The 26783-nt window shown below is 37.4% G+C and overlaps 3 protein-coding genes and 1 pseudogene across 3 annotated transcripts; 2 read left to right on the forward strand and 2 right to left on the reverse strand.

The window, feature by feature from the left end:
- Positions 1–1550: 1550 nt before the first annotated feature.
- LOC137733906 (cytosolic endo-beta-N-acetylglucosaminidase 1-like) lies at positions 1551–6639 on the reverse strand. The gene is made up of 11 exons (XM_068473124.1): positions 5916–6639; positions 5477–5614; positions 5047–5156; positions 4828–4939; positions 4639–4746; positions 4239–4351; positions 3764–3845; positions 3557–3637; positions 2860–2915; positions 2591–2726; positions 1551–2451 (listed from the first exon to the last, which is right to left on the reverse strand). Exons 1-11 carry the CDS (start codon positions 6417–6419, stop codon positions 1708–1710), a joined length of 2184 nt encoding a protein of 727 aa, XP_068329225.1. The 5' UTR covers positions 6420–6639; the 3' UTR covers positions 1551–1707.
- Positions 6640–7212: 573 nt separating this feature from the next.
- Positions 7213–11197, reverse strand: LOC137733911 (DEAD-box ATP-dependent RNA helicase 18-like; annotated as a pseudogene).
- Positions 11198–11395: 198 nt separating this feature from the next.
- LOC137734836 (uncharacterized) lies at positions 11396–16525 on the forward strand. Its single transcript, XM_068474132.1, has 11 exons — positions 11396–11693; positions 12292–12334; positions 12519–12572; positions 13181–13244; positions 13808–13864; positions 14058–14164; positions 14263–14301; positions 14977–15065; positions 15162–15240; positions 15869–15916; positions 16064–16525. The coding sequence occupies exons 1-11, from the start codon at positions 11518–11520 to the stop codon at positions 16142–16144; spliced, it is 837 nt and encodes a 278-aa protein (XP_068330233.1). The 5' UTR covers positions 11396–11517; the 3' UTR covers positions 16145–16525.
- Positions 16526–16663: 138 nt separating this feature from the next.
- LOC137734835 (protein trichome birefringence-like 33) lies at positions 16664–21648 on the forward strand. The gene is made up of 7 exons (XM_068474131.1): positions 16664–17035; positions 18433–18667; positions 18752–18968; positions 20123–20300; positions 20401–20600; positions 20695–20853; positions 21031–21648. Exons 1-7 carry the CDS (start codon positions 17009–17011, stop codon positions 21368–21370), a joined length of 1356 nt encoding a protein of 451 aa, XP_068330232.1. The 5' UTR covers positions 16664–17008; the 3' UTR covers positions 21371–21648.
- Positions 21649–26783: the final 5135 nt, after the last annotated feature.

Here is a 26783-nt window from a genome sequence, read left to right on the forward strand (position 1 = left end):
TATTCTAATTTGCAATGGCAACTTGCACTTAGATTTCAGCATGAAGAATAATATTAATTTTGGAAACATATAAATAATATTAATTTTGGAAACATACTTGTTCCAGAGTTCTTGTACATGAATCGAAACATCGAGTGAGATTGGCGCAGAAAGTTTTGTTAGAGTCAAATGGCTTTGAAAACAAATAACTAAGCACCAGATTAATTAAAATTAATCAATTATATTTGACAAGACAAAGATATCTGTAATCTCTCCCTATTAATTGTTTATCTATCAACCTCGATGTTTGCCGAGACAAGAATTGGTAGGTAGTGGGGGAGCCTTTATATTTTCTTTTGAGGGCTCGAGGTTAATACATAATACTTCCAAAACACTGGGTAATTGATTGGATCTCTTTACAAAGGCATCAGTTTTTTTCCACCTTTGTGCGATACAGATTTTTCCCACTCTTGCAGTCTTGCTTTGGAGAGCATTCTGTCATGTCATGTCATGTCATGAATTGTATATACGAGAGAAACTTATATGCAAAACGCTATAATGTATTTTAAACTTATCATATATCGCTGTGTGTTTTAACTTAAAGGCTTGTTTGGAAATGAAGAAGGTTGAAAAAAATTTTGATGAAAATATTGTTGGAATCAATTCTTGGTAAAAGTGTAAACGAATCCTATAAAAACACTTGAAATACTTCATGCAATTTAAAAGTGAAAAAGGCTCAAAAGGATTTTGGTGAAAATGTTATTGGAACTAACCCTTGATAAAAGTGCAAAGTGAATCGTTTAAAAATGCTTGAAGTGCTTCTTGCAATTATAAAAAACACTTCAAATGCTTTTAAAATCTAAAAATATTTTGTCTAAAAACGCTTTCAATCATTCTAAAAACATTTATAAATAGTTAAAACTTGCTTGCATGGGCGCACAAATATTTACATGCTCCCTGCCTCAACTTCTGTTTAAAAGGTCATATTTAATTTTCTATAGCAATTTTTATATTCAGACAGAGATTTGAGGACAAGGATCCTCGTCGGATCATTTTCATGGGAATACCAAGATCTTGTGATCATGACTGTTTATTGTACATTGTGTGATTAAAAATTATTTAAAATTTAAAATTTAAAATTAAATATAAATAGTACTTAACGAAAACTGACAGTACGATGTACGATGAACGATCACGATCACGAAATTCCTAAAATCAAAGGATCCAGCGAGAATCATTTTCCGAGATTTGTACTAAAACTGTTTGACCAGAAATGTAGGAAACAATTATACAATGTGGGTGGTGGTTGACTTTTCAGGTTTATGTCTGTGGGTGGGTTTATGGACTTGAAGATTAAGAAAGCTTAATTAGGGTAATCAAAGTATGTAGTTTGGACTTAGGGTTTAGGGCCTACCAAAATTTCTTTTAATTTGTATGTTTTCCACGAGCCGGAAACCGAATCGGCACCCTGATCATTTTTATTTTCCCTGCAACAGAAGTCAACTGCCAATTTCTCCATCCCCATGTGAAAAAATGTGTTTGCTTGTGCTTGTGATTCAGTATTAGCGCAGATCTTATTCTAATCAACATTTACAGCACTTTAACCATATCAAGTGGTTCATTAGTAAGGACGCGGATCGCAACTCCCCAATAAGTAGAAGAAAAAAAAAATGTGGAAGGTCCCAGATTCAATGTTCCGACCCTAGCTCAACAACCACTATCTCACACTTACAACTCGTTGACCAAAGCTGCAGCTTCAAGTAGAAACACCGGCGAGTCATCTAGTTTCTGGTTACTCCCGTCGGTACCACAAACTTGAACGATAAACTTGATGTTAAAAGTGCCAGAAGGGACTGCTAGGTCATCGACGTAAAATGCTTCCACTTGTGCCGATCCAAGATACTCATGCACACTTTCTGGCGCTGCTCCTGGATGGCCAAGTGCTCCTTGAGCTAGTTTTTCAACATAGATATTATAATTTGTGGATGGATAATCATTCCCGTCTTTCAATTTCCAAGCGATTTTAAGACTAACGCCCTTGGAACCCTCAGGTCCTGTTGTCCATTTGATATATTCACCTTCAACAAGCCATGAATCAGAAGGCGGAAAATCTGAATTCTGCCCACTAGTCTTAATTGAAATATGACCAAGCACTGCATAGTACTCTGTTGAATTCTGAGTACCCTCCTCTGATATGGACTTTGGTGTCCTTTCGTCAAATTCAGGCTTCGACCTGTAGCACAGAGCATGTATTTCTGTTAGTCTGTATCCATTCATTCCGATGCTACACTCCTGTATGACCCATCCAGGGGGAGTTCCTGGGTTTCCAAGTTGATGTGTCGTTATCACTTTATCAAATTTGCTTGAGATTTGGTTCAGGTTCCAGTTTACAAGAAGTACCGACTTTCTTTCGTTCAGGGTAGAAGAGAAATTAAGATGCAAGCCTAGTCGAGAATTAATATCTGATTTCACCTGCATTAATTGGAATATTCACAGTTCAAAACTTGTCTGCGAGTGCACTATAAACAAAAGATTCTAGGCAGCATCCACAAGTTGTCTAACTACAATTTGAACAACTTTAGTAACTTCAATGACCGAAGAGAGAGCTTACAGAATACGTTAACTGGAGAGGCAAATCCCCCAAAAGAACATCTCCTTGAAAGAGCCTTGTCGAGAAATTATCACCGTCTTCAAGGTTTCCTTTAAATGTGATGTTTCCTCCTCCGCTATAAGATGCTTCATTGAAACTATAATTTGCCAACATAAAGTTTTTGCAAAGCTTAGGCACCGAAACTCTGAAATCTGGTATAAAATTGTGTGTATGCATAAGGTGCCAAATGTTTAGGGTTTAGGGTTTAAGGTTTAAGAACTAAAACTTACTCAGCATGAACCTGGATACCATCTGGGGTTGCATTGCCACTAAACTCAAGGAACGGCTGTGAAATATCAATAGGAATAAATTAGCATGCTTGACCATGTGACAACAATGCACTGCTCCTGGAGGCATACTACTGTAAATTTCCCACCAATAGACACATAAAGGGAAAAAAAGCATATTAAGATAATTTAAGCCGGAAGTGTTTCATGCACAGGATTGAAAATTCGAATTTGTTATTATAACATTCCATATCACCAACACTCAAGCTCAAAGACGTAATTTTTTTTCTTCTTATTCTAAGTTATTTTGTTGTCAACAACTAAAATAAGGAAGTAACTCAAATATTTCCATTCACTAAGAAGAAAGAACTCCCTTCGAACAACTAGAACTCAGAAAAGATAATAAAATCTGATGATTATGGTTAGATTTGATTGTCATGACGAGCTTTGAAAATGCTTGTTCGAACTTGGCACCTTAAGATATTAGCCAAAGGAAAATAAATTTCCAGATATCGAACTTAGAAATTGGCTTTGAAACTGTAAAATAAATTGAAAAAGTTCAAACTGCAAATTTGATAGTCTTTCAATGAAAAGAGTAGGAAATTAGGAATAAAAGAAGAAGATGGAAACCAAACTGCAATCTAACGGTATCTCATTTGACTAAGAAGCATCTGATACCACAAGGCTATTTGGTCCATACCTGCAACCCTTGGGAAGAAATGTTACACCAAGAAGCATCTGACACTTGCCCTCCGTCAACAGAAACATGATATCCATAACCCTGAACAATAATACAGAAAAATAGCGTTTAGATAACAGGTATATACAGGATATGAAGTTTATGAACTAGGTCACGCTTCCAATATCAATAAATGGCCCACTGCAGTATCAACATAGTCATAACAACCTGATCAAAATTTGTATAGAATGGTAGCACTTTAGGATAAATTTGTACCACCCCCCATGATTTTTCCACGAGGGACCACCAACTGCAAAACAATTGAATTTATTATGAGAAACTTCAGTAAATGTGATATTCATACTATTAAGAACTCAACTAGGTCATATTCCGATCTAACTGGCGTTGATTACATAAAGTTCTTTCTTCCAACTAACCAGGTAAGCAGTTACAAAAATGTTAGGAAGACGACAGTATCATCATACATGCTTTTTTCAGGAAATAATGCATCATTATACTAGCTTTTGTCAAAAGAAGTGGAAATATCATGCCAGATTTTGTCTGTAAAATAATGTCTATGAACTTATGCTACTGGTAGTGGAAATCTGAAATTATAACTAAAGAACTATTAAGGAATAGTTTGTATGCTAATCAATCGAACTACAAGTTTGTGAAACTATGCAACCAGGGGCGAGTCAATTACTGATTCTGAGCAATCTGAAAATTTGGTGGTTGATTAGTCTCATAGATCCATCCAGGAGCAAAAATGGCTGTTGATACATCGTCCTTTTTCAGCACATCTAGTGCAACACTTGTCTGATACGCAGAGTTATTAGAAAAAATAAAGTGAACTACAAAAACGAGACTCCCAGATAAATCACCTGAATTCTCCCTTACAACTATTTTTAAAGGCATTAGCCTTAAGAGTTAACATGTCATACTTCATATATAATGGCACTTAAAATACTCATTGGTCAGAGTGAAATATAACCTCGGCCTGTAAATCAAATTACAGCCAAATTTCTTGCTTTTCTGTTTCTTTTAATATTTTCAATCCGTAAGGGTTTGCACATTTCAGAAGTTACAATATTAGTGTCACATACATTCCATTGTCCTCCACCGAAACTGCCCCTTCCAAATACATCAATTCCCATGTAGACATCATACTTTCTGTCACCAGCAACATCTGCTGAAAGCCTCGGATAGTTTTGCTGCATGGTACATAAGTTTGACAGTGTGAAAGAAAAGTTAAAAAACAAAAACAAACTCCATAAGGAAGAAGTGGAACATACCTTCCAGGTATAGTTCATAAAAATTCCATCACATATATCAAAAAACGGTTTATTCTTTTCATTCAGTTGATTTTGCCAGTCAAGTTTACCATCAGTTGTAACACTGTCATACCTGCAGAATTAACAATAGTAAGACAAATATAAACTTTAAATTGAACGCTATAACATAAGGGGGCAAAAATATAAGCGACTGGAAGCATCATATCTCCAGACACTCACCATATCACTAAAGAACCAGGGGCTGAGGAATGCATTGTCTGTGTTAAATGGCTGACAAATGCTTTCAAATTAGGGATTTGGTCCGGCTTCAATTCAACCTCCATATTGATCTGCAAGTTGCAGTAATCATGACAAGTAATAACCAAAGTTCAATCAGTCTTGTAAGTTATAACAGAAACTTCCTATTTCTCATATCATCCATCTTTCCTTGAATTGGTTAAACTTAAATAACCTCAACAGTGAATACTATGCTAGCTTGCAAATTTAACTTCTTGGAACAGCTGAACTGCAGCATTCGTGTTTCCACAAAACACAATGTGCTCCTTTGTGTGTGTACATTTGTGTTTGCAAAGAACTCAAATGTGTTGTAACTTATAATCCAATTCAGCAGTTGACTGGTTGAGAATGTACAAACTTAAAAAACATTTACCAGCCATCCATCGAAGCCCAAAGCAACGGCAAGCTCTGCCAAGAGCTCAGCATACATTTCAGCAGACTCTTTCGTCGACAGCAATTTGTTGCAAATAAGCTTCCCTTCATCCCATTCTGTGATGAAGGTCCCCAACACCTTAGATTCCAATATAGAAAACCGATAAAGTTAGATTCCAAAATTCCTTTCAATCATTCATTTGGAACGATGAACGGCTAGAAAGCAAAACATGTCATGATCCACAACCGAAACATAACCAAATCAAAGAGCTCCCAGGAAAAACAACAGGGACAACAATCCCTCTATTTCCCGACTGAATTCTCACACCCTGTCACTTACAAAAAGTCAACTCATTTCCACATTAATCACATGAACACGCAAAACCCAAATTCCAAAACATATTTCCTTAAAATCCCAAAATCGCAAAGTTTCAAATTACCTTAACTCCATGTTTATGAGCAGTATTGGTCCAACCCGGAGGCGGAAGAGTGACAAGACAATGCGAAAAGTAGATGAAAATATCGATCAAATACCAATGCCATATCGCATACGCGTTCGGATTGGTCCCTCCCTGGATCCACTTATCATCGCCATAGCCTCCGGCCATGTCGTGGCAAACAATCATTCTGGGCCTGTCGGGCAGCGACAGGGAAGGCGACCCTGATTGCAGAGCAACCGTGGATTTGTTAAAAGGGTAGTGAAAGGACTCGAAGTAGGACCTGGACTCGAGCTCTTCGAGGGTTTTGATCGGATATGAGATGGGTACGGCGGGTTGGGTCGGGTCGAACGGCGGAGGGGTCGGGGAGGAGGATTGGTGGTCCGGGGCGGACATTTTGAAGAAGGGGAAGACGATTTGGGCTTTTCGGCGGATCAGGCGGAGGAGATTGAGGAAAGATATTAGGGTTTGGCGGCTAATATAGGCGCGAAGACGGGGAAGAAGCATGTGACGGAGAGAGAGAGAGAGAGAGAGAGAGGTCGTTGTAGTGGTTCTCCGCTTAATTGGTGGGAAATTGGGAATTTTCAAAAGCAACAAAAGACAGACTTCAACTTGATTTGGTCAGGCCACTGTCGCAAATGCCATAAACCTTTTTGTCTGTCAATGTCAACAATACAAGAGGAAAAACCTTGGCTGCGCCGTACCTGGTCACTGCTCAGGCCGCTTTTACAAATGCCAGAGCCTGTTCGGTGCCTATTAGTAGTTGTCCCTACATTCGTAGACGTCTGATCAGAGTAAATAGTAGTAATGATTCTTTAATTAAAAATTTATTACCATTGATCTATTAACTCATCAAAATATGCAGTTATACTCCTTCAACTAACAATGCATTATCAATGATCTCTCAACTTTAATCTAACTGGAGAAATGATCCCTCAACTTTAATCTAATTCGAGAAATGATTCCTCAACTTTAACATAATTAGAGCAATGGTCATTCCAACATAACTCATTTTGACAAAATTCTGACGAAGTTGACAAAAATGATCATAACTACACGTTTTGATGAGTTGAAAGACCATTGCTACAATTTATTACTTTTTCCCCTCCCCTTCCCTCCCCTCCTATTTGACGGTCACGGTTAACCGGCGTCAACATCTTATATTACTTTTATATTAAAAGATAAAGACAAAATAGAAAATGTGAGATAAAGGGTGGGAAAGGGATGAAAACAGAAGATGATCCTAATCCATTTTATAAGATGTTTGACCACATCATCTGTCACACACCTCTCCCAAAAATATCACTTTATAATATAATTAAGTCTCGTCCAATCTTGTGCTGCTGCTCTCACGCGTAGTTAAACATGTTTACCCTTGCATTCGAGTTTTTGTATTTGGTTCCCTTTCTCAATATCAATTGTATAAAAAGAAAATTAGGATTTGTAACTTTCAAGCCAAAACTTTATAGTGACTCTCCTGGAACACGGCTCGAAAACGAGGTGTCCAACAGAGAATCAATTTTCACACCTGTTCTCTTCGATTGAAAGCCACAAGAAAGTAAGAAACCATTGATACAGATGTTTCCTTTTCCGGTTTTCCCCACGAGGAATTTTCAACATCTGCATCTGCCCCAGTGTGTTCTTGTGAAAACACCATTATTTGGATCGAGTGGCCATTACTGTTCAGTCTGCCTTGTAAGCCACCAAATTGTAAACGAAGTAGCTTTGATTTCCTTCTGTTTCTGCAATCTCTGTCGTATGAGCATAACATGGTTACAAAGAACGTAAATCAAATAAGGCGAGTAAAAGGGACCCCCAATATCGAAAACTAGCAGGAGCAAAAAAAACTCTTTCACCTGCAACTTTGTCTCCCAACCGTTTTTGTTGCATCTGTAAGTCTTGTCCTTTGAACAAGCTTGGGGATGCCTTGGTCACTTTGCTTTGATCCAAATATGATCCCCATCCGGCTTGAAATTCTTCCTATCGCCTTTGAGATTTTTGAAGGGCTTTAGACTTCCAATCTTCCATAATGTCTGGATGTCCGAAATCACATTCTGTATATTTATGCCTTCAAAGCAAGTCTTCTGTTCCTGTTAACTTTGCAAATTCACTTTCGTTGATAGCCCCCTTTTTGAGCTTCTTTAGCAAGCCGTATTCTCTTGCCAACTCATCTTCATCTTCAGCTGTCTGGATAGCACGTCTCTGCTTACCTGTTTTCTTCCTCATTGCAGCATCTGAAGCATTTGGGATCTTTTTGGTTTTTTGATGTTTCGGTTCTTGCTGTTTTGCTTCTTTCCTCACTTGTAGATTCTTCTTTCTTTGTTTCTCGCGAGATTTATCCCTATATAATAAAAAATTTCCTTTAGCAACGGTACATAACACCTCAATGTCATACAAACATACAGTAAATGATTGAAGGGAGTTCTTACTTAAATTTGATCTCCTCCAAGTTGATGTCTTCAACAGGGATGAAACCCTCTGTCGAAAGCGAGTGGTGCTTTACCTCAGGCGTTGCAGGGAGCTGCAGTAGTCCGAATCCCATGCCCAATTTCGCGACTTCAAGTTCTTTCCACCTGCATTAAAAACGTAAATTAGAGAACAAAATTATTTTTTTCCTTGGCCTGAATATAGTACAAGGCGCTGTTAACCTGAAAATGTAAGAGTAGTGATGTTCTTTATATGCACGCATGTAAGAAACAAATGCTCTCAGTCCTTTTTCCATGACATCACGGTCCTTTTTTGCGGCTGATCGAATCTGAAACAAAGTTTAAAAACGATGTCAAACTTCAAACTACTAAAAAATATCATCAAAATATTCAGAAAAGTAACCTATCACTAAAATATATTGGGCCAAAAACTTTGACAACAAGAGAGAACACCATAAAACTAAACCCGTATTTGCAAGATGACAGCATGATGGATAAAACTGATTTAATGGGTAGCATTGAAATACATGGGTAATGACATCAATCTGCTTTACATACAGATGCTGGCATCTTTGGACACATTGTCGAACAATGTTCACAGAGTAAAACAACGCATGAATGCATTTAGAACAGTTGTAACGAGGAATAAAATTTAGAAAATTCTTTTATCCACAATAAAATTAGCTAAAGGGTACCATAAAATGATGCTTACCTGAGGAACAACATCAGTAACATCATCAGAACATTTCCTTTCTTGTAGAGGAACTCTTCTTATCCGTAAGAATTCTACATAAGCTTCCTCCTGCAACAGTGAGACAAAGAAAAGGACCTTCAATATCATAATGAAAGCAACACAGAAAATAAGAAAAGAAAAAATGAGTCAAATAGAGCTGTAGGACAGTTTCGTACACAAAGAAAGAATTATGACAGTTATGGATGCTATAACTAAACCTTTGGCAATAAAAAAACGATTGCGCTTCCTTGTCTACCCATATGAGCTGTTCAGCCTACTCTATGCATGAAAACATTTGGATCTTGAGGGGTATCATACCGCAATAACAACAAATAAATGAATTATACTATTTGGCTTTCAAAACTGGTGATGACCGTCGACATGCTATTGTAATAAACTACCTGCACTATACAGTCAACGCCTGGAATGTCGAGCCCACGTGCAGCAACATCAGTACATAAAAGGACACCACTTGAGAGAGACGTAAATGAGGCTAAAGCTTTGTCCCTTGCGGCCTAGAAAATTCAAAATTTTGAAAAAGCAAAGAATGATGAGTTCATGAAATACCAACTCAAAGATTGACGCTGATCTGTAATGTTTTACCTGTTTCATCTTCCCATGTAGAGCAATCAAAGGGAAACCCTTAAAGGGACCAAGCATTGGAAGAACAAGTCCCCAGTAGTCAACACAAGCACAAGTCATGAAGTATCTACAAAAGAAAGCACAGAAAAATACGAGAATCACTTTGCAAAGCAAAACAACTTTTAACCTCGAAAGTTATTCGACCACATTCACTAAAACATACTAATCTCAAGTTACTCACACTATGGTCTTGTTAGACTTATTCTTAACAAGAAGATCCACAAGCTGCGACAGTTTCTTGTCCGCCTCACACTCCAGATACTGTATGTAGAGTGCACAGTCAAAGGCGGAAATAATTCAACAATCGAGAAGCTAGACATTATGAACTAATTAATATTTGTTGATGTTATGTTGTTGAGCATACCTCAAGGGCAAGGCCAGAAGGTGTTTTGGAAGAGGCTAATTGTTTCCTTAACACCGAATCATTCGATTTTGTTTCAGCTCGGACTTCTACCCTCGCAGGATTCCTTAGTCCTGCTCTAGCCAGTTCCTCAACTGCCTCAGTTTGAGTAACTGAAAAGAGACCAGTTCTTCAAAGCTTAGGTAATCGAGACATAATATCATTTATCTGCTTCTGGAACCCCATATCCAATAGCCTATCAGCCTCATCTAAAATCAAAATCTGCAACAATTGTCGACGAAATGACCCTCTGTCAGCCTCATATACAATCAAATTCCATGAAACAAATTTCAATCAAAACCTAAAAAAACAAAATTTCAACCTAATCCTATCAAATGCAACTCCATTTACAAATGCATTACTTCAAGGTTCCGCAAATCCAAGCCATCAATGCGTTCCATAATGTCGAATAGTCTTCCCGGTGTGCCGATCAACAAGTTGGCTCCTTCCTCCTCAATTTGTTTCATGTCTGATTTCACTTGCCCTCCGCCAACCAAAAGCACACACTTGATATTCGGCAGCGTCGAAATGAAGGGTTTCGCGACATTTTATATTTGCGAAGCCAGCTCCCTAGTCGGAGATATAATCATTCCCATCACCTGCACAAGCACAAAATTTTCTTTTCTTCCTGTTTCTCTTCCATTTTCTCGGCAACCAAACATTGTCCAGCAAGTAAAAGTTTTCATTTCTTGGCGACCAGACAGTGTCTAGCAAGTGAAACGAAAGAGAAATAATTAATGGTGTGAAGCAGACCTCTAGAGAAGAAATAATTAATGGTGTGAAGCAGACCTCTTGGGGTTTTGGAGTGGTTGAAGCTCGCCGGAATATGTCCACCATCGGGACCACGAATGCTAGGGTTTTGCCTGAGCCGGTGGCGGCGTCCACCGCCACGTCCTTGAAGCTGCATAGTAAGGGGATTGTGGCGGCTTGAACCGGAGTGCAGAACTCGAACCCGCCTTAGGACAGGGCTTCCAGAACTGTTTCGGAGAGCGGCGGCTTCAGGTCGGAGAAGCGGGTGTCGCTCAAGGCACTGTTTCGGTTGGAAGGGTCGGCGTCCATGGCTTTCTGTTTTTCTTCGCGGTTCGCACCGTTAGGCTTTCGGCAGTATAAAGGTTTCTCCTATATTCCCAACGACCTGTCGTTTTAGGGTGGGCATCAAAACGCCTAACCGGGCGATCCAAATTGTCACGTGCGGTTTGGTTCGGCCCAACTTTGGTTCAAATAAAATGTGATACATATCCAAACCGGCCCGTGCGAACCATGTCGTTTGGTTGAAGGTAATACCACGAGGAATGTCGGTTTTTGTCGTAAGTGAAGACTGATGTTTTCATGCTTCAGAGCACCAAGAATCTCAGCGCCATTGATGAGATTGTAAGCGAGTTTCTGTGAGCTCGGTGGCCAGCAATGGAAGTCCGACTCGGTTTTCTGATATCGGTTACGGTCATCTTAACGATTGTGGACCGATTTAACTCGGTCTCCGCTAGCTGCCATTTCAGTGTCGTCCACGATGACAAGCTCTATAACTACACTTTGGACTCTCCCATCCCTTTCTTCCCTCACGGCGTCCAAAGCGAAGATGGGTACTCTCTCTCTCTCTCTCTCTCCCCCCATTTCTCTCGCCATTTCTCTGCTACTTGATATGGGTTTTTCGTATTATTCATGAATTGTTAATTGTACCTTGTAATTTCAAGTTATTTCTTCTTAATTTCAATGAATTTATTGAATATTTTAAAGCTGAAATTTGATGCAATTGGTGGAACATTTACCTCATCTCGGTGTATTTTTCTTGTGGGTTTTGATATGCATGTCGTCTTACTGTTTGATTGCTGTGGTTTTGCTATGAACTTTATGATTTCTATTAAGCATTTTCGAAACTGGTTTTCAATTTTTCATTAAGCCGGCTTAATGCGCATTTGTTCGAAAGAGATTCGGTTGAGCCATTCTGGTTTCTCTAGTTTGAAATTGGGATGTAATAGTTGTATGGTACATTATGGTTCAAGGGGTTGCGGAGGTTCTTCGTGCTCTTGAGCTATGGTCCTGTGGACATCAGTTGTATTCTAGCTGATATACATTGAAAGCATTCTCTTATTTACAGGGGCATTTGTGATGCATTTTTTCAATTATCAATTTGGTCAAGCAAAATTCATTTTTCCTTGATGTTAAACTTCATTACTACAGGTTCTACAAGGTGGCAGCAAATGAGACTGTGCTCTGGTTTCAGGTTCGCTCCATCAGGTCACACGTTTGTTTTTTTACTGATATTTTGTACAACTACGGTCGTGATATACCACCATGCAGTGTTTGTTTTTTCCTTGAACCGATATTATGCTAACTTTTACAAGCATAAGCCTTATTAATGCCACTAGGTTCACTATTGAGTTTGTTTCTTTGACTGTCTGGAGCAGCTTTGCGATGGAATGATTTTCAATCACGACCCACCTAGATGTGTTGATTGCTGGGTAAAATTTTCATCTCTGTTACTGTTATTTTCTTTATGTTGATAATGATATAGAAGGAACTGAGACTGGTGCAATTTTGTAATACCCGCACTTATTCACTTGGTACTTAGTTCCTCCCTACATTTTGATCCGTGAGGGAGCTGCTGCGGATGGTTTGCTTTCGTTTTCTCTATCTCTGCCACTAAAGACAAAAGAGAGGGTTAGAGAGAGATGGGAATTTGGAAATTGACTGCTAAAGCTGGCACTTACACTGCTAGCTAAACAACTTGAGAGTTTTTCTAAATTTAAAATCTACGGAATTTAATAGAATATTGCTACAGCTTTCAAAGGTCCTAATTTTCATTTGCTTTCTTTTACTTTTCATGAACCTGATGCTTGCATAACTTTTATTTTGGATTCAATCATGGATAATTCTTTTTAACAATTGACCCGAGTATTACTGTTCACGTATAATTCCAGGCTCTTGACTCAGGGTGTAATGGGCAGAGGTAGCTTTTTGTTATAAATTGGATAAAACAAAGATAAAGATAGTGAAATATACTTCCTAGTTCCTACCCTAATTTCTATAGAATATCTTATTTATTTGACTACCTTATCGAACATTGCAGGATTGTGTGGGGGCATCATGCTGTGATATGGGTTCTAGTGCGCTTGTGTCAAACAACATAGGAGGTACAGATGCTTTAATGTTTCATATGATTAATGACGTAGCCCTCCGTGTACTTTACTGTATCTATTTCCAGTTGGAAAAGTCGGAAAAAGGAATTCACATTCTATTGCTTATGTATGATAGTGGTAGTCAGTGACTCAATCATGTTTGGGAATAATCAAATTAATTTCTTTCAGATATTTCCTTCTATTGCCTAGCTCTGCAGAAGTAGATGTTTAATTTGGACATGTTCTGGAGCAAATAAAGCTTTAAGGGTCGTGATCAGATGTCGCTCTTGCAAATTATATTGTGTTAAACAATAGCTATTCATAAATAGTGTGAAAAAAAATTGTGACAGCTAAACTGTTTAATGACATCCTATGCTCTGTGGCTTCAAACAAAATTCCTCTTGATTTTATGTTATGTTGTGCTTTGGTCCATTAGAAATTGGGAGCCTGTGGTGCCCTCTTTTTAGTTTCGAACAAAGCAGGAGACTGAGGCCTTTCTCATCTAATTTGGATTGAAAATTGTTCTATCTTGGAAGATTGTATTTATTCTTCTAAAATGAACCAAGCGGTAACTGCAGGTTACGATGTGTGCACTACCATTGGGCGTGCCTCAAGCATGGACATGAACATAATTGGTGAGATTTCTTTTCTATTTTTCTTGGAATCTCCCCCAGATATAAAATTGAATGATACTTTCAGGTTTCCATTAATGTAGCCTGAATATGCCATTGCACAAATATGTATGGACATTCATGCTTTCTGACCTTCACAATTGATTTGGTTTGAGAATAAATTTTCCGAAGATTTATGACTTCCTTGTTATGGCAGACAGGAAGAATCCCAACACTGGTGTCATTGTTAAGATGTCAAGTAGTGGCCTGAAGTTCAACTGTTCCCTCTCTGTGTCTGTAATTTGTGATCCAAATAGAGTTCAGGCAAGACCTTTTACAAAATCATCTGCATAATTTGAAATGATCCTGGAATTCTGACATGCTTGGTTGATGATCCAGTTTCTTGTATTTCTATTTTACAGGGGCCACATTTACTAGAGAAAACTGGGAAATGCGACTATGTGAGTTCTTTCAGTTTAAGAATATCTTCATTTCTTCTTGCTTATCGTTTAATATTATACAAGATGGGATTTTACTTTGATAAAGTTGCCCATGGGAGTAGCGATATTTTGTCCATATTCTATGAACTGTACAGCGTATACTATAGAGTATAGGCCTCTGGCCCTCTGTCTTCAGCTTTTGTATACTAAGCTTCTTACCTGATTTAATAAGTTCCTTTAGCTTGAATCTTCCCTCGCCCTGATCTCCAGCCAAATTTATTAATTAAACTAATATGATTTGAATGGTAAACTTGTTTGGAACTGAATATGTGCTCAACCTGTTTCATTTTCCTGCTTATCACTAGTGCGCTTCTTTGTTGACTGAAGATCCATTGAAACCTTTTTCCTTTCCCAGCTGGTGGCACTTTATCTTTTAGGCTTTGTTTTTTGTGCATATGGTTCAGGTGGTGGAAAGGGTGGTGGTATTGACTATTGAGAAAAACCAGTAAACTAGCTAGTGTTTGCTGTTGCGAATGTATGAAATCATAGATTTCAAAATAGGGATGTATGAAGCTTTGAAATGCATAGCACTGGCTCTCGGTTGACAGTTCATTTTGTGACATTGAAAGCGGATTTGCAGTGAGTGTATGAACAATGTATAAACTATGAGTTCATAATATCTTCTCTGTCTGACAGGCTACAGTATTAACGCATCCATCTGGCTGTGCCAAGATTGAACACGTGCATGGAAAAGCGTGGGGCTGGTTTGGTACCTTAGGAATCATGTGAGAGTCAAATTTATTTCCAATGCGATTTTCTATGTCTACTGCGGAAGTTTTTCCGAGTCATTGTAAGTGATTGATAATTGATCTGACTTTCAGAATCTTATGCCTTTTTGGAGCTTATCTGCTGGTTGGGGCAGCTTATCGGTATATAAAACTTGGAGTTCGTGGAATACACGTATGTTCCTCAATTAGATCAGCTTCTTGCACACAAATGAATTAGTAATGCTTGAGTTTTGTCCATTCATATGTCTTGAAATTGTTTTATGAATAGGTCCATCTATTTGATGTGTATCATTTTGAAATGGAATTCAAGTTTTCTTAAAAATCGATCGATAGAGGAAGAACTAATATATGTCAATGAGTCAGGTAAAATGGTGGTCGTGAATTACGCATAGGAAACTGGGTGATACACATACACACAGATATATATGTGTGTGTGTGTGTGTGTGTATCATACAGTGGATGGTCTATGGAAGGAAATATTGAAGGGGAGAGAACCAAAACACGTGACCTTTCGGCAAGGGAATTCAAACTTGTGACAGTCATGGAATAGGGAACAGAGCCACATGTTCCTTTTACCATATTACTATAATTCCATATGTCACGTTGGAGTCAAAATCTATTCCATTTTCTCACTTTTTGTTGCAGCATACTATTTAGAACATCAGTTAGATCACATTCCAATAGCAGAAAAAATCTTACTTGTAACTGGTACTTTAGAATCTGGTCAAGGTTCTAAAGTGCTCCTTTGGTGTTTCAATTCTGGTAATTTAACTATGATTTGGTGCTTCTCCTTTTTTCAGATTATGCCAAACTTGGACTTTTGGACCAGCTTACCTCAAAGTACCCAGGTATTCTGCTTAGGTTTAATGATTTGTGTCTTTCCCCTATACTTCTAGTGATGTGGCACAGATATAAACAAGTTTCAATTTAATTGCCTTTTTCTTTTTCTTAGCTCTCAATATATTGTTAATAACTACTACCTCTTCTCTTTCCAGAGTCTGTTTGCATCCTTACTGCACAAATTTAGGGGATCTTCTCATGGTCATCGAAGCACCTATTCTCCTGTCGACTTTTGAGCATAGAGATATTTGTTTTAGGTTAAGCTGGTGACTTCATTTTGTATCATCTGTACTCTGCCATCAACGTTTGGAAAACAAGAGAAAATAGGTCAGCATGCAGCAACAGCCTAGTGAAAGCTAGCACTTAAGCTTGGCATGCACCATCATAAAAAGGGTGCCTTCTCCGTCTCACCTATGCTTTCCATGTTCTTCTTTTTTTTCAGTCATGAGTCATATTTTAGTTGTAATGTAAAGAAATCCTCCTTACCAAGTCCTCGTTTACTTGTTATTTTCTTCATACATTGCTCAGCTGCTGTTCAGGCAATTTTGGATGAATGTTTCCACATGGATTTTAATATTTCTCCGGATAAAATGAAAAGTGAACACATTGGATGTTGAGTATTGTGCATTATCTTGCCTGTTGAAATATACGGTAGCATGCAAGTATATTTTAATATCTGATTTATTGAAATGTGAATATCTTGCTTATATACAGTCTAAATTGACGGTTCTGATTCAGATGTTTGAAAAGATGCCGTCACTGGACAGATACATTTGTATGGTAGAATTATGTTAGTAATATGGTGATGTGGTGGGAGAAAGGCTCTTTGGAGTGTTATCCGATCACAGAAATCCTCATGAATTGAAAGCATTGAAGGCTTACCTTATGTGACATTATTTGTGTACTGATTCTGATGTGTCTGGCTAACACATTGTCGAGGTTCTTTGAAAGGCGCCAGAAGACACAGCAACTGCTAGTTGTATGGAAGAAGATGTCTGAAAGGTATAATACCAAGGGTGACGATTCTTTTCCACAACTCTTTGATACATGAAGTACAACCAGCTTCAATTGTCTGCCTCATTTCGATTTTTCCGTTTGCAATGTGTTCCGTGTCTCTTCAGTCTCAGGTACGAATTTATCTCGTTAACTTTTGCAATGAGATTTTATGCGTTTTGAACTTCTGTGTTTTAGGAGGGATGAATAGTATTTTCTTGGCTAAGATTACTGGAGTTTATGTATTGTGAACTCTTTGTTCTTTTTCCTCTTCATGGTTTGGCGAGGAAAGGAAGGGGGTCCGGGGGTTGACGTGTTGGGTTACCCAGCCCACGATGAGTTGTCCTAAGTCTATTAGGAATTATCAGAGTTGTTATCCCAATCAGGGTGGTTTTTCCAATTGGAGAAGGATGCATAACTAGGTTCGAATTAGGATTAGTAATCCGTATTAAATACAACCTTTATTATGTCTATGTAAGGGTTATTGCACTAGTTTGGAAGTGGAGCAACACAATAAGTTGTATACTACTCGAGGAGTTAGAGTGAGAATATTGTAAGGGCAAAGTGTGTGCGAGAGAAAAAGAAAAGCAAAAAAGAGTATTTCTTGTTCTTGATATTTTAGGTCTTTTCGTCAAGTTCTTAATTCTAGAGACTTGGCAAGATTATTCGTTGTACTCATTATTGATATAGTGAAAGATTGTTGTTAATGCTCCGTGGACATTAGCACATATAATCGAACCACCTTAATTCTTGGTGTTATTTATCTTAATTATTTATTTTAAGTTTTCGAGTTTTGTTCGTTTTTTCTATTCTTAAAATTCGATATTCACAACAGAACAGTTAAGTACAATAGTGCTTATTAGCATTTACTTTGTGAGCTTTATTGGCAAAGAGACAATCAAACTTTCTTGTAAGAAAAGATTATGCACTTGAATGTGATGATGGAAACTTGTAAGAGAAACAAAATAATTGCTTAATTAATTTAGTAAGGTTAGCAGTTGGTCACACCATTTTATTATTTGTTGTATTATTGAGTGAGAATAAAGAAAGCAAAGCAGGTGAGGGCCAACCACTTCTCTACCTAAAACCAATATTTCCTCCCTCTCTCTCTCTCTCTCTCTCTCTCATGATTGGAATGAAGAGAGAATTACTTACCTTAGAAGCCAAGGGAGATTATGTTTTTCTTTTGGGACCAGAAATGGTACTTGATTTAATGATTTCCCTAAGCACAGAAATTCCCTACGTTTGGATATCATCATTGCCTTTAAATTTAATAGAAACGTAATACCCAAAAAAAAAATATGAAGAGATTTCTCAGTGTGCTGAAATTTATCTATTGTAATATAATTGCTGATATATAATTAGTTAAATACTTGAATAAACTTTTTGTATTTGAATCGTATTCCCAGCACACTGACCGTGACATTTATAATGTTTCAAATTATATAACCAATCTCAAACGACCAAATTCTTATATATTTATTCTTCTCACACGATGAATCTCTATGGACCTCCATCTCAACCAAATTAGATCACACCTTCAAATACAATTATACGATTTCACATGAGACTAATGAAGCCGCCGCCGCTCTCCTCCTCCTCCGCCGCCGCCGCCGTCTTCCGCAAGGCTCGACTCTCTCCCTACCTCTTCACCCTCCTCGTCTTCATCCTCTTCGTCTGCGTCCTCTACGGCGAGGATCTCACCTGCATTTTCGGCCAGCAGCTCCAACTCACCTCCAGCTCCGACCCAATCGTCATCAAAACAGGTCAGTCAACCCACCCCATTCCACCGAGTTAACCAATTGAAGCTTTGCAATTTACTAAATTGGGTCTTTTGTTTTTGGGGCTAGGGAAGAAGAGAGAGAAGCTGCCGTTCGCCGTCGGCAAGACCGACGAAGGGTGTGACTTGTTCAGCGGGAGGTGGGTCTTCGACGAGTCAACTCGGCCGCTTTACGAGGAATCGGAGTGCCCGTACATCCAGCCACAGTTGACCTGCCAAGAACACGGGCGGCCGGACAAGGACTACCAGAAATGGCGGTGGCAGCCCCACGGCTGCGATCTTCCCAGGTCAGTAGCTCAGTCTTTAATAAAACGCGTCAATTCCTCGTTTTAATCGTACGACAGGAACCTAACTCTCCTAGTTCTCGATCCCTACTTACGAATCTCGGCACTGACAAAACAAAACGGTTTTGTCGCTTTGTCCTTGTCTGATGAACCGATTTTTGTAGTTCAACCGGCTGGGTTGGTTCCCGGCCAGCTAGCCGTTATATGCCCGGCATATCGAAATTCCGTACCTTTCTTCCATCCGTCCTCGTGGGAGACAACTAATGTACAGGGCCCACCGTCGCACACAACAACGTGGATGGGTTGGGCCCAAATTTTGTGCGGGCTTTAGGAGCACGATATTATGGGCTCTTGGGAACGGCCTGGACATAGATGGTTTCTTAATAATTGATTTTTACATTGTTGCATTGGAGGGAATCGAACTCTAAGCATGTCTTAATCTTAACTCGTTACTCGAATTTTCTCGACATTTGAGGTTAATACCAAGGCCTTCGTTTGATTGGCCTATTAATAACAACCAAAATCATTTATAAGTATGTTTGGTAGAACAACTTAAAAGTGCTTCTAGGTCGTTATAAGCGTTTTCAGGAGAAACAACTACAATACTTGTTTTAACAACATTTCAACGTGTTTATATAAACGCTTTTAGCATAAGCTTTTATGAGCTTAAATACTTTCTAAAGAAGCAATCTCGAACAGGCTCTATATAATAATTGTCCCTAAAATTATAGTTTGAACTGTATCAAAGATTGTCGAAACAGCTAAGTTAAAATAACTTGGTGTGCAATCTGTATATTCCTACATAAATCCATACCAATAGCAGCTGGCGGTTAGGTTCTAAGCATAAGTTCTTCCGGCTTGAGGTTGTGGGTATTGCATGGCACTGGTGGTGAGAGTAGCCAATCTCCTCTAAGCATTTTTTAAATTAAAAAAAATAGAGTTACTTCCTAATAATATATGTTTTTTCTGCATATTTGTCATTGATTTTTCTTTTTTCTTTTTAATTAATTTTTTAATAATTTTTTTTCTGGTCACTGTGTCATTGGTATTAACTTTAATCTTGTAATCTTATGAAAATCATATGTCCTTTATGTTGGATTTTTTTGTAACTTGCCAATAGTGTAACATGTATAACATTCTTCCCACAAATTATACAGCTTCAATGCCACTTTGATGCTCGAGACGCTACGAGGGAAGCGGATGATGTTCGTTGGAGACTCTCTGAACCGGGGTCAGTATGTTTCCATGATTTGTCTTCTCCACAAACTCATCCCGGATGATGCCAAATCCATGGAGAGCTTCGACTCAGACTCGCGAACTGTTTTCACGGCCAAGGTGACATTTCATTGTGGTTTTCACTTTTTCTTCATACTTCTCAAATGTACATTGCCAATTGCGCAGAGTCGTATACTATTCTTTGTTCCATAATGTGTAGACATACAATGCCACAATCGAGTTCTATTGGGCGCCGTTTCTTCTTGAATCAAACGCGGATAATGCTGTCGTCCATAGGATATCTGATAGGCTTGTAAGGAAAGGGTCCATCAATAAGCACGGCAAACATTGGAAGGGCGTTGATGTATTGGTGTTCAATACTTATCTGTGGTGGATGACCGGCTTGGAATTTAAAATATTGTACATTCCTGCCCCCATCAAATAATACATTGCTTAAGTCTTTCTTCCTATATTGCTTAACAAAGTGTCTAAATGCTGAAGTTTTAATTTTCAGACTAGGTTCCTTCAATGATGAGGTGAAAGATATTGTGAATGTGCCAACGACAGAGGCTTATCGTATGGCAATGAAAACTATGTTAAGATGGGTGCGGAGGAACATGGACCCCAAGAAGACGAGGGTCTTTTTCACTAGCATGTCTCCTTCTCATGGAAAGTGAGTACAGTTCTCTCAACCCTATTTATTCAAATCATGTATATAGCATGCATAATTGTGATGACCCCCATTCGGAAAAAAAAACAGACAAATTGAAAATTTGAAGCTTTGTAGACGCGTAACTTGTGCTTGAAGTTTTCACGAGATTTAGGTGGCCTAACATTTGATATTTGGCAGGAGTATAGAATGGGGAGGTGAACCAGGAGGCAACTGCTACAACCAGACTACTTTGATTGAAGATCCGAACTACTGGGGTTCAGATTCCCGGAAAAACATAATGGAGGTAATTGGAGAAGTATTCAGTAAAACGAAGGTGCCCATTTCTTTCCTCAACATCACGCAACTTTCAAACTATCGCAAGGATGCGCACACATCAATCTACAAGAAGCAGTGGAACCCTCTGACTCCCGAGCAATTAGCCAACCCTGTTAGCTATGCTGATTGCGTGCATTGGTGTTTGCCTGGCCTTCAAGATACCTGGAATGAGCTTCTGTTCGCCAAACTTTTCTATCCTTGATCGTGGTCCGAAGTGGTGAGTTATCATCCTTCCGGCCTTTCGGGATGGTCATTGCATGGTGGTGGCAATTGAATGGCGTAATTATCCATGAAAAATGTGAGATGGAAGGCAAAAGAAAGAGAGAAGAAGAAGAAGATGTGGGCAAAGGAAGGGCCCATAGAAGAAGATAGATTGAATCCTGCTTTGAAATGTGAAAAATGAAATTTTGTTATTAAATTTGGGTTTTGTGAAGGAGAACACTTGAGTATAGTGATTGATTAAAAGAAAGTACAGAATTATTGCAATGTTTTCAAAGCCATTTTGGTGTTGGTCCAGTTTCACAGATGTCTTCGAAGGCAAACGACATTGTAATTTTCGCTCATCGTCACATATCACTCACTGAACAACTTCTAAAAATATGTTGTTTTTTAAGGATGACCATATATGCATCGTTCTATTGTTCATGTGAGTCAAACTTGGTCTCTGGTTCTCAGGGGACCGCAACATTACAAAGAAGTGAAGGTGCCATTCTGGCTTTTGCAGCCACGACATCAGAGCAGAACAGCGGAGTTACCTAGAAAGACACAGGGTTTGCCCACCTATGGGATTAACTCGCAAGAGCATAAAGTTTCTCGTTAATTTGGTTAAGAGCTCATGGATAGAACTTGCTCCTAAAAATCGGCTTGTAAAAAAAAGGGTGTCCTGTTGAGAGTTGTCTCGCATCGGTGAGGGACAAGGTTTGTTATGTGCTTATATGGTTTTGGGTTACTCTTCATATTGACAATTGATTTTATTGTGGAACCTCAATTTCATCATGATATCATAGTAGGTTGTCCTCATGTGAAGCCAAACGGCCACATGCGCTCCACACCACCCACTTGTTGTCCAAGTGTAGGCTTGAAAATCCGTCATACATGCGGGGGCATGTTGATGAGGGACAATGTTTGCTATGTGCTTATATGATCTTAGGCTACTCCCTATATTGCCAATTAGTTTTATGATGGAATCCTAATTTCATCATGTCCACGATCTTAAACTTCTTTAAGATTTGATATTTTTCCGACGAGTAACAATTGGGTCTCAATTAACAAATTTGAAAACACGCAACCCATCATCATGGGAAGAAGAGCACCATTTTCCTTATTGTACAAGACAGCCACTTTAAATAATTGATTGCTACCATACTTATCAACTTTTCATCGTCAGATTCATTTACTAACGTATGGGAAATTCTTTTGCCTAAAAGCATTATAGAAAAATAATTTTCGCATAATTCTTTTTTCTTTCTACAAACTCTTGGTAAAAGGTTATTTGCATAAATTTTTGATCAACCTTCATAAAACTACTCACTTTCTGTCAAATAATAATTTTACATAACAATATCGCGATATAAAAAACAAGAAGTTAGAGACAACAATAGATGCACAAATTTCAGCTTTTTCTATAAACATGATCCGGTACTGTGCATTGATTTGAGATATGAATTAGAAAGGAAGAAGTGATTGTTAAAGTGGAGACAGATTCTCTGTCCTCTCACTTCTCGTGCTCTTCTATTTTGTAAGATCACGGTTAAGTCACGTTAATATTTTATATTTTTTAATAAAGATAATAAGATAAAAATAAATAGTAATATTAAATGTTAACATGATTTAATCGTAACCATATAAACAGAAGAGCACGAAAAATGGGAGGGCACAGAATCCGCCTCCTGTTAAAGTTGTTGCCAAGATACATAAACTATTACAGTCATGATGTTGTGTCTCACCTAATTCCTATCGATACCAGAAAATTTAATTAAGGGCCTGTTGGTTGGTGGGATTCCAAATCTAGAGATTTTTTTTTTATTTTAATAAACGATATTATCTATATTAAGACAGGTAGGGGAGTTGACTAAACATCACAATAGACCAGCAATAATATGGTTCAATTTCACATTTGATGAGAATTGAATCTAAGACATCTTACTTACCAGTAAAGAGGAATACAACTAATCCGTTGTATTAAATAGTCAAATCTAAAATTTTTTATATGTTGTAATGTTAAATTGGTTGTCTCTAAAGATTCACGATAATACAGGCCAAGACTAACAATAAGAAAAGAACGAAAAGAACTAGATTTCAAATGATTCTTTGCATATAGTTATTTCAAATGCAGGCAAATCCGAAGTTTTCTAACTTTCAATGCAAATTTAGTCTTGTTGTTAAATCCAAATAATTTTTTTTCAAATTCCTCGGTTCGAATGGAGCCTGAACAGTTTGACAGAAACTTAGATATAAATTAAATGGCAGAAACATATTTGCCACGAGCAGAGACTAGTTTGATTGAAGATCCTAACTACAAGGGTTCAGACTCTACCAATGATATAATGCAGATAATAGGAGATGTGTTTAATAAAGGAAACTTTAATGAAAAGCTTCTGGTAATGTTCATCTTAACGAAAAAACACATTTTTACACTAAGGTGTCAATCCTTGTACTATTCATTTTACCCTTTATTTTGTCATTTTTGTTAAAATTCAAAGTTTTCAAATTATTTTTCATTAGTTTTCTTTTTAATAAATCAAAGAAGCAGTGGAGTCCACTGACCCCAGAACAATTGGCAAACCCTATTAGCTTGCCGACTGTGTGCATTGGTGCTTACCTGGCCTTCAAGATACTTGGAATGGAATCCAGATCCTCTCAGAATCTCTATGTTCGGAGCCGTGGATAGAGAGATCTAAACCACTTAATTTTAATTCTACAACTCCCATTAGCCTATATCATTGTGCCACCTCACACAAATCAAGGGTTCAATCTCTCTCACTCTTCAACAATCCGAATATTCGGATCCCTATACTCTGGATCTGAAATCCGAAGAGGATCTCATTCTTAGAATGATCTTCTATTTGCCAAACTTTATTATCCTGACTTAGTCAAAAGTCTCGTGTTCATGTGGATGATATTAAACTGTACTTCCAACAAAAATATAGGGAAACTGATCACAATGATATTTTTTTATTAAAATGATTTTCTTCTTCATAATGTTAAGAATATTTGATCGCTAAATTATTAAAATTTGATTAATATGCCGTCAATTACTGTTGATTTTAATCAATTTGATATTTGCAATTTGATTGATCTCTGATATTTTTTTAATTTAAACAATTTCTGATAAAATATATTTGTGAAGCATTACATATATAAAGTTGCTGACATAATATGAATCGTTCACTATAATCACCAAAAGCAGTACTCATCAAAATAAAGATTAAAGAGTACTTTGGGGCCCGAAGGCTTAACTTGCTTAGTGGCAAATACCACGAAAGTAAGGGACAACTAATCATCACTTGCTTTGATATTGATAATTTTCTTGCATAATTAGTGGCAAAATCTCCAAAAATTGAGGAACAACAAACAGAAAGCCATTCAATCTTGTAACTTCAGATCATCACTATGTTATATATTTCTCAGATAACTTCTATAAACCCTAGATAAATTTCAGCGTGGACATACAAACACATTTTCTTGCCTTGACTAAAATCTATACTATTATTCCTTGTCAACTTTTTGCCACTTTTTTCCTTATTTTGCCTTCACTTTTGATACACAATATTAACATAAGGAGGGCAAAATAGTAATTTTGTATCTTTTGAACTTTTTGCCCTCACTTTTAATACACAATATTTACATAAGGAGGGCAAAGTAGTAATTTTGTATCTTCTGACAAAATGACAATCATATTCCTGTTTTCCCTATTTTACCCTCATTTTTAATACACAATATTTACATAAGATAAAAAATATGCACTTATTAAGAGAAATTGTCCCACCATCATTTTTCATACAATTAAGTGAAATTATGATGTTTTTTGGATAGTTTGAATGAACTTAAGCGGTTGCGCTTGAGGAGAACGTGGGAGGAGATGCGCAGTTGAAGAGGCTTTAATTTTGTACATTTTGACAAAATGATAATCATATCCCTATTTTTCCTATTTTACCCTCATTTTTTGAGAAAATAACAATCATATACTTATTTTTCCTCTGACAAACAAATATGCCCTTATTAAGATAAATTGTCTCATCATCATTGTTTCATACTCTTTTTTTAAATTTTAAAAACTAATCGCACTTCTTAATAAAAAAAATAAAAAAAATAAAATTGTTCACGCACACACCGAGTGTGTGCTCATCTTCTATAGTGCAATTGAGACACCCTACTAGCAAGAAAACCATTAAGTTTGTGGTCCATTGTAAGCTGTTTATTTTTATCGAAAAGGACAATTCGGACGTGAAGAGAACTCTAAACTTTGGAGTCGATATTATTTACTATTTTAGGAGTTGATCATGGAAAATAAACTTGCTATATATGATGGCCTTTGCACCTTAAATTCGAGACGGTGGTTGAAGAAAAATCAAATAATTAGAGTTTTGGTTGGTATAGTCAAATCAGTCATGGGACACACACACATACGCAGGTGATGAGGTAATGGGTGGCCTTGATATCATTCTTCTTGCCAACTTGCTAATCAACTTGCAGGCAGCTAATAGAGACTATATATCTGTTCCAACACACAACATATTTATAGTACAATCGAGGATAGAATTTATATAGTTAAAGGGAGGCAAAGCTTGCAACTTGCATTTGTTTCCCAAACCGACTTGATCGTTTTAAAGTCAAGTTGCAGTCCAATGCACCTAATATTGATTCCTCAGTATCGACAATTACCAATTTATTTAACACAACTTGATACGATATTCAAGAACTCCGTGTGTGCGCTTCCATGTAAAAATACAAAATTGAACATGTTAAAATATTACACGTCAAGTTTGAGATGAATTAGTAGTCCGTTTTAACTTTCAAAGAAAACTGCAAAGATAAACAATATATATCAACTAAAGTTAGAACAAATGATGTACATACTGAAAATATATTTATCATAATCGGATCGTATGTACCCTTGATCAGGGACGGCCGGAGCATAGGATCAGAGGGCACATGCTTCCTCACCTTTTTTCTCTTTTAAAATCTTATATTGATTTTCTTAAATAATTGCAAAATCCGCTTTTAGTTCTTGAGTGCCCCTCAGCATTATTTTTCTCATTCAATATTAAATTATAAACGAGCATTAAATTATAAACACAACAATTTGAAGAAAAAAAAAAGTATATAAATACAACAAGTAAAGAAAGAAATTAAAGGAAAGAGTGAAAAAAATTAAGGATTTTGTATCAAGTTGTAGAAGTTAGCTTGATTTGTTACAACCCTCTGAGTTCAGTTTCTAACCTTTTTCTCCATCTTTGATCATATTAATGCATGTAAATCTTGTTTGGTCATCAATTACTTATTTAGTTGTAATTCTTATCAGGTGCAGAATGCTCATGTTACGTGATTTTTTTTTTTTTTTTAAATCTTATCAGGTGCAGAATGCTCATGTTACGTGATTTTTTTTTTTAAAA

Source organism: Pyrus communis, chromosome 5 (assembly GCF_963583255.1).
Source record: "Pyrus communis chromosome 5, drPyrComm1.1, whole genome shotgun sequence".
Lineage (NCBI taxonomy): Eukaryota > Viridiplantae > Streptophyta > Magnoliopsida > Rosales > Rosaceae > Pyrus > Pyrus communis.

Coding starts and splice junctions, on each gene's coding strand:
- LOC137734835 (XM_068474131.1), top strand. CDS start 17,009: ATGTGTTCCGTGTCTCTTCAGTCTCAG. Junction 18,969..20,122: donor CACGGCTGCGATCTTCCCAG/GTCAGTAGCTCA, acceptor CAAATTATACAG/CTTCAATGCCACTTTGATGC. Junction 20,601..20,694: donor GGCTTGGAATTTAAAATATT/GTACATTCCTGC, acceptor TTTAATTTTCAG/ACTAGGTTCCTTCAATGATG.
- LOC137733906 (XM_068473124.1), bottom strand. CDS start 6,419: ATGCTTCTTCCCCGTCTTCGCGCCTATATTAGCCGCCAAACCCTAATA. Junction 5,615..5,915: donor CTCATAAACATGGAGTTAAG/GTAATTTGAAAC, acceptor TTGGAATCTAAG/GTGTTGGGGACCTTCATCAC. Junction 4,352..4,638: donor TCGGTGGAGGACAATGGAAT/GTATGTGACACT, acceptor TCTGCGTATCAG/ACAAGTGTTGCACTAGATGT.
- LOC137734836 (XM_068474132.1), top strand. CDS start 11,518: ATGGAAGTCCGACTCGGTTTTCTGATATCGGTTACGGTCATCTTAACG. Junction 12,573..13,180: donor CTAGATGTGTTGATTGCTGG/GTAAAATTTTCA, acceptor CGAACATTGCAG/GATTGTGTGGGGGCATCATG. Junction 15,917..16,063: donor GCTTACCTCAAAGTACCCAG/GTATTCTGCTTA, acceptor TTCTCTTTCCAG/AGTCTGTTTGCATCCTTACT.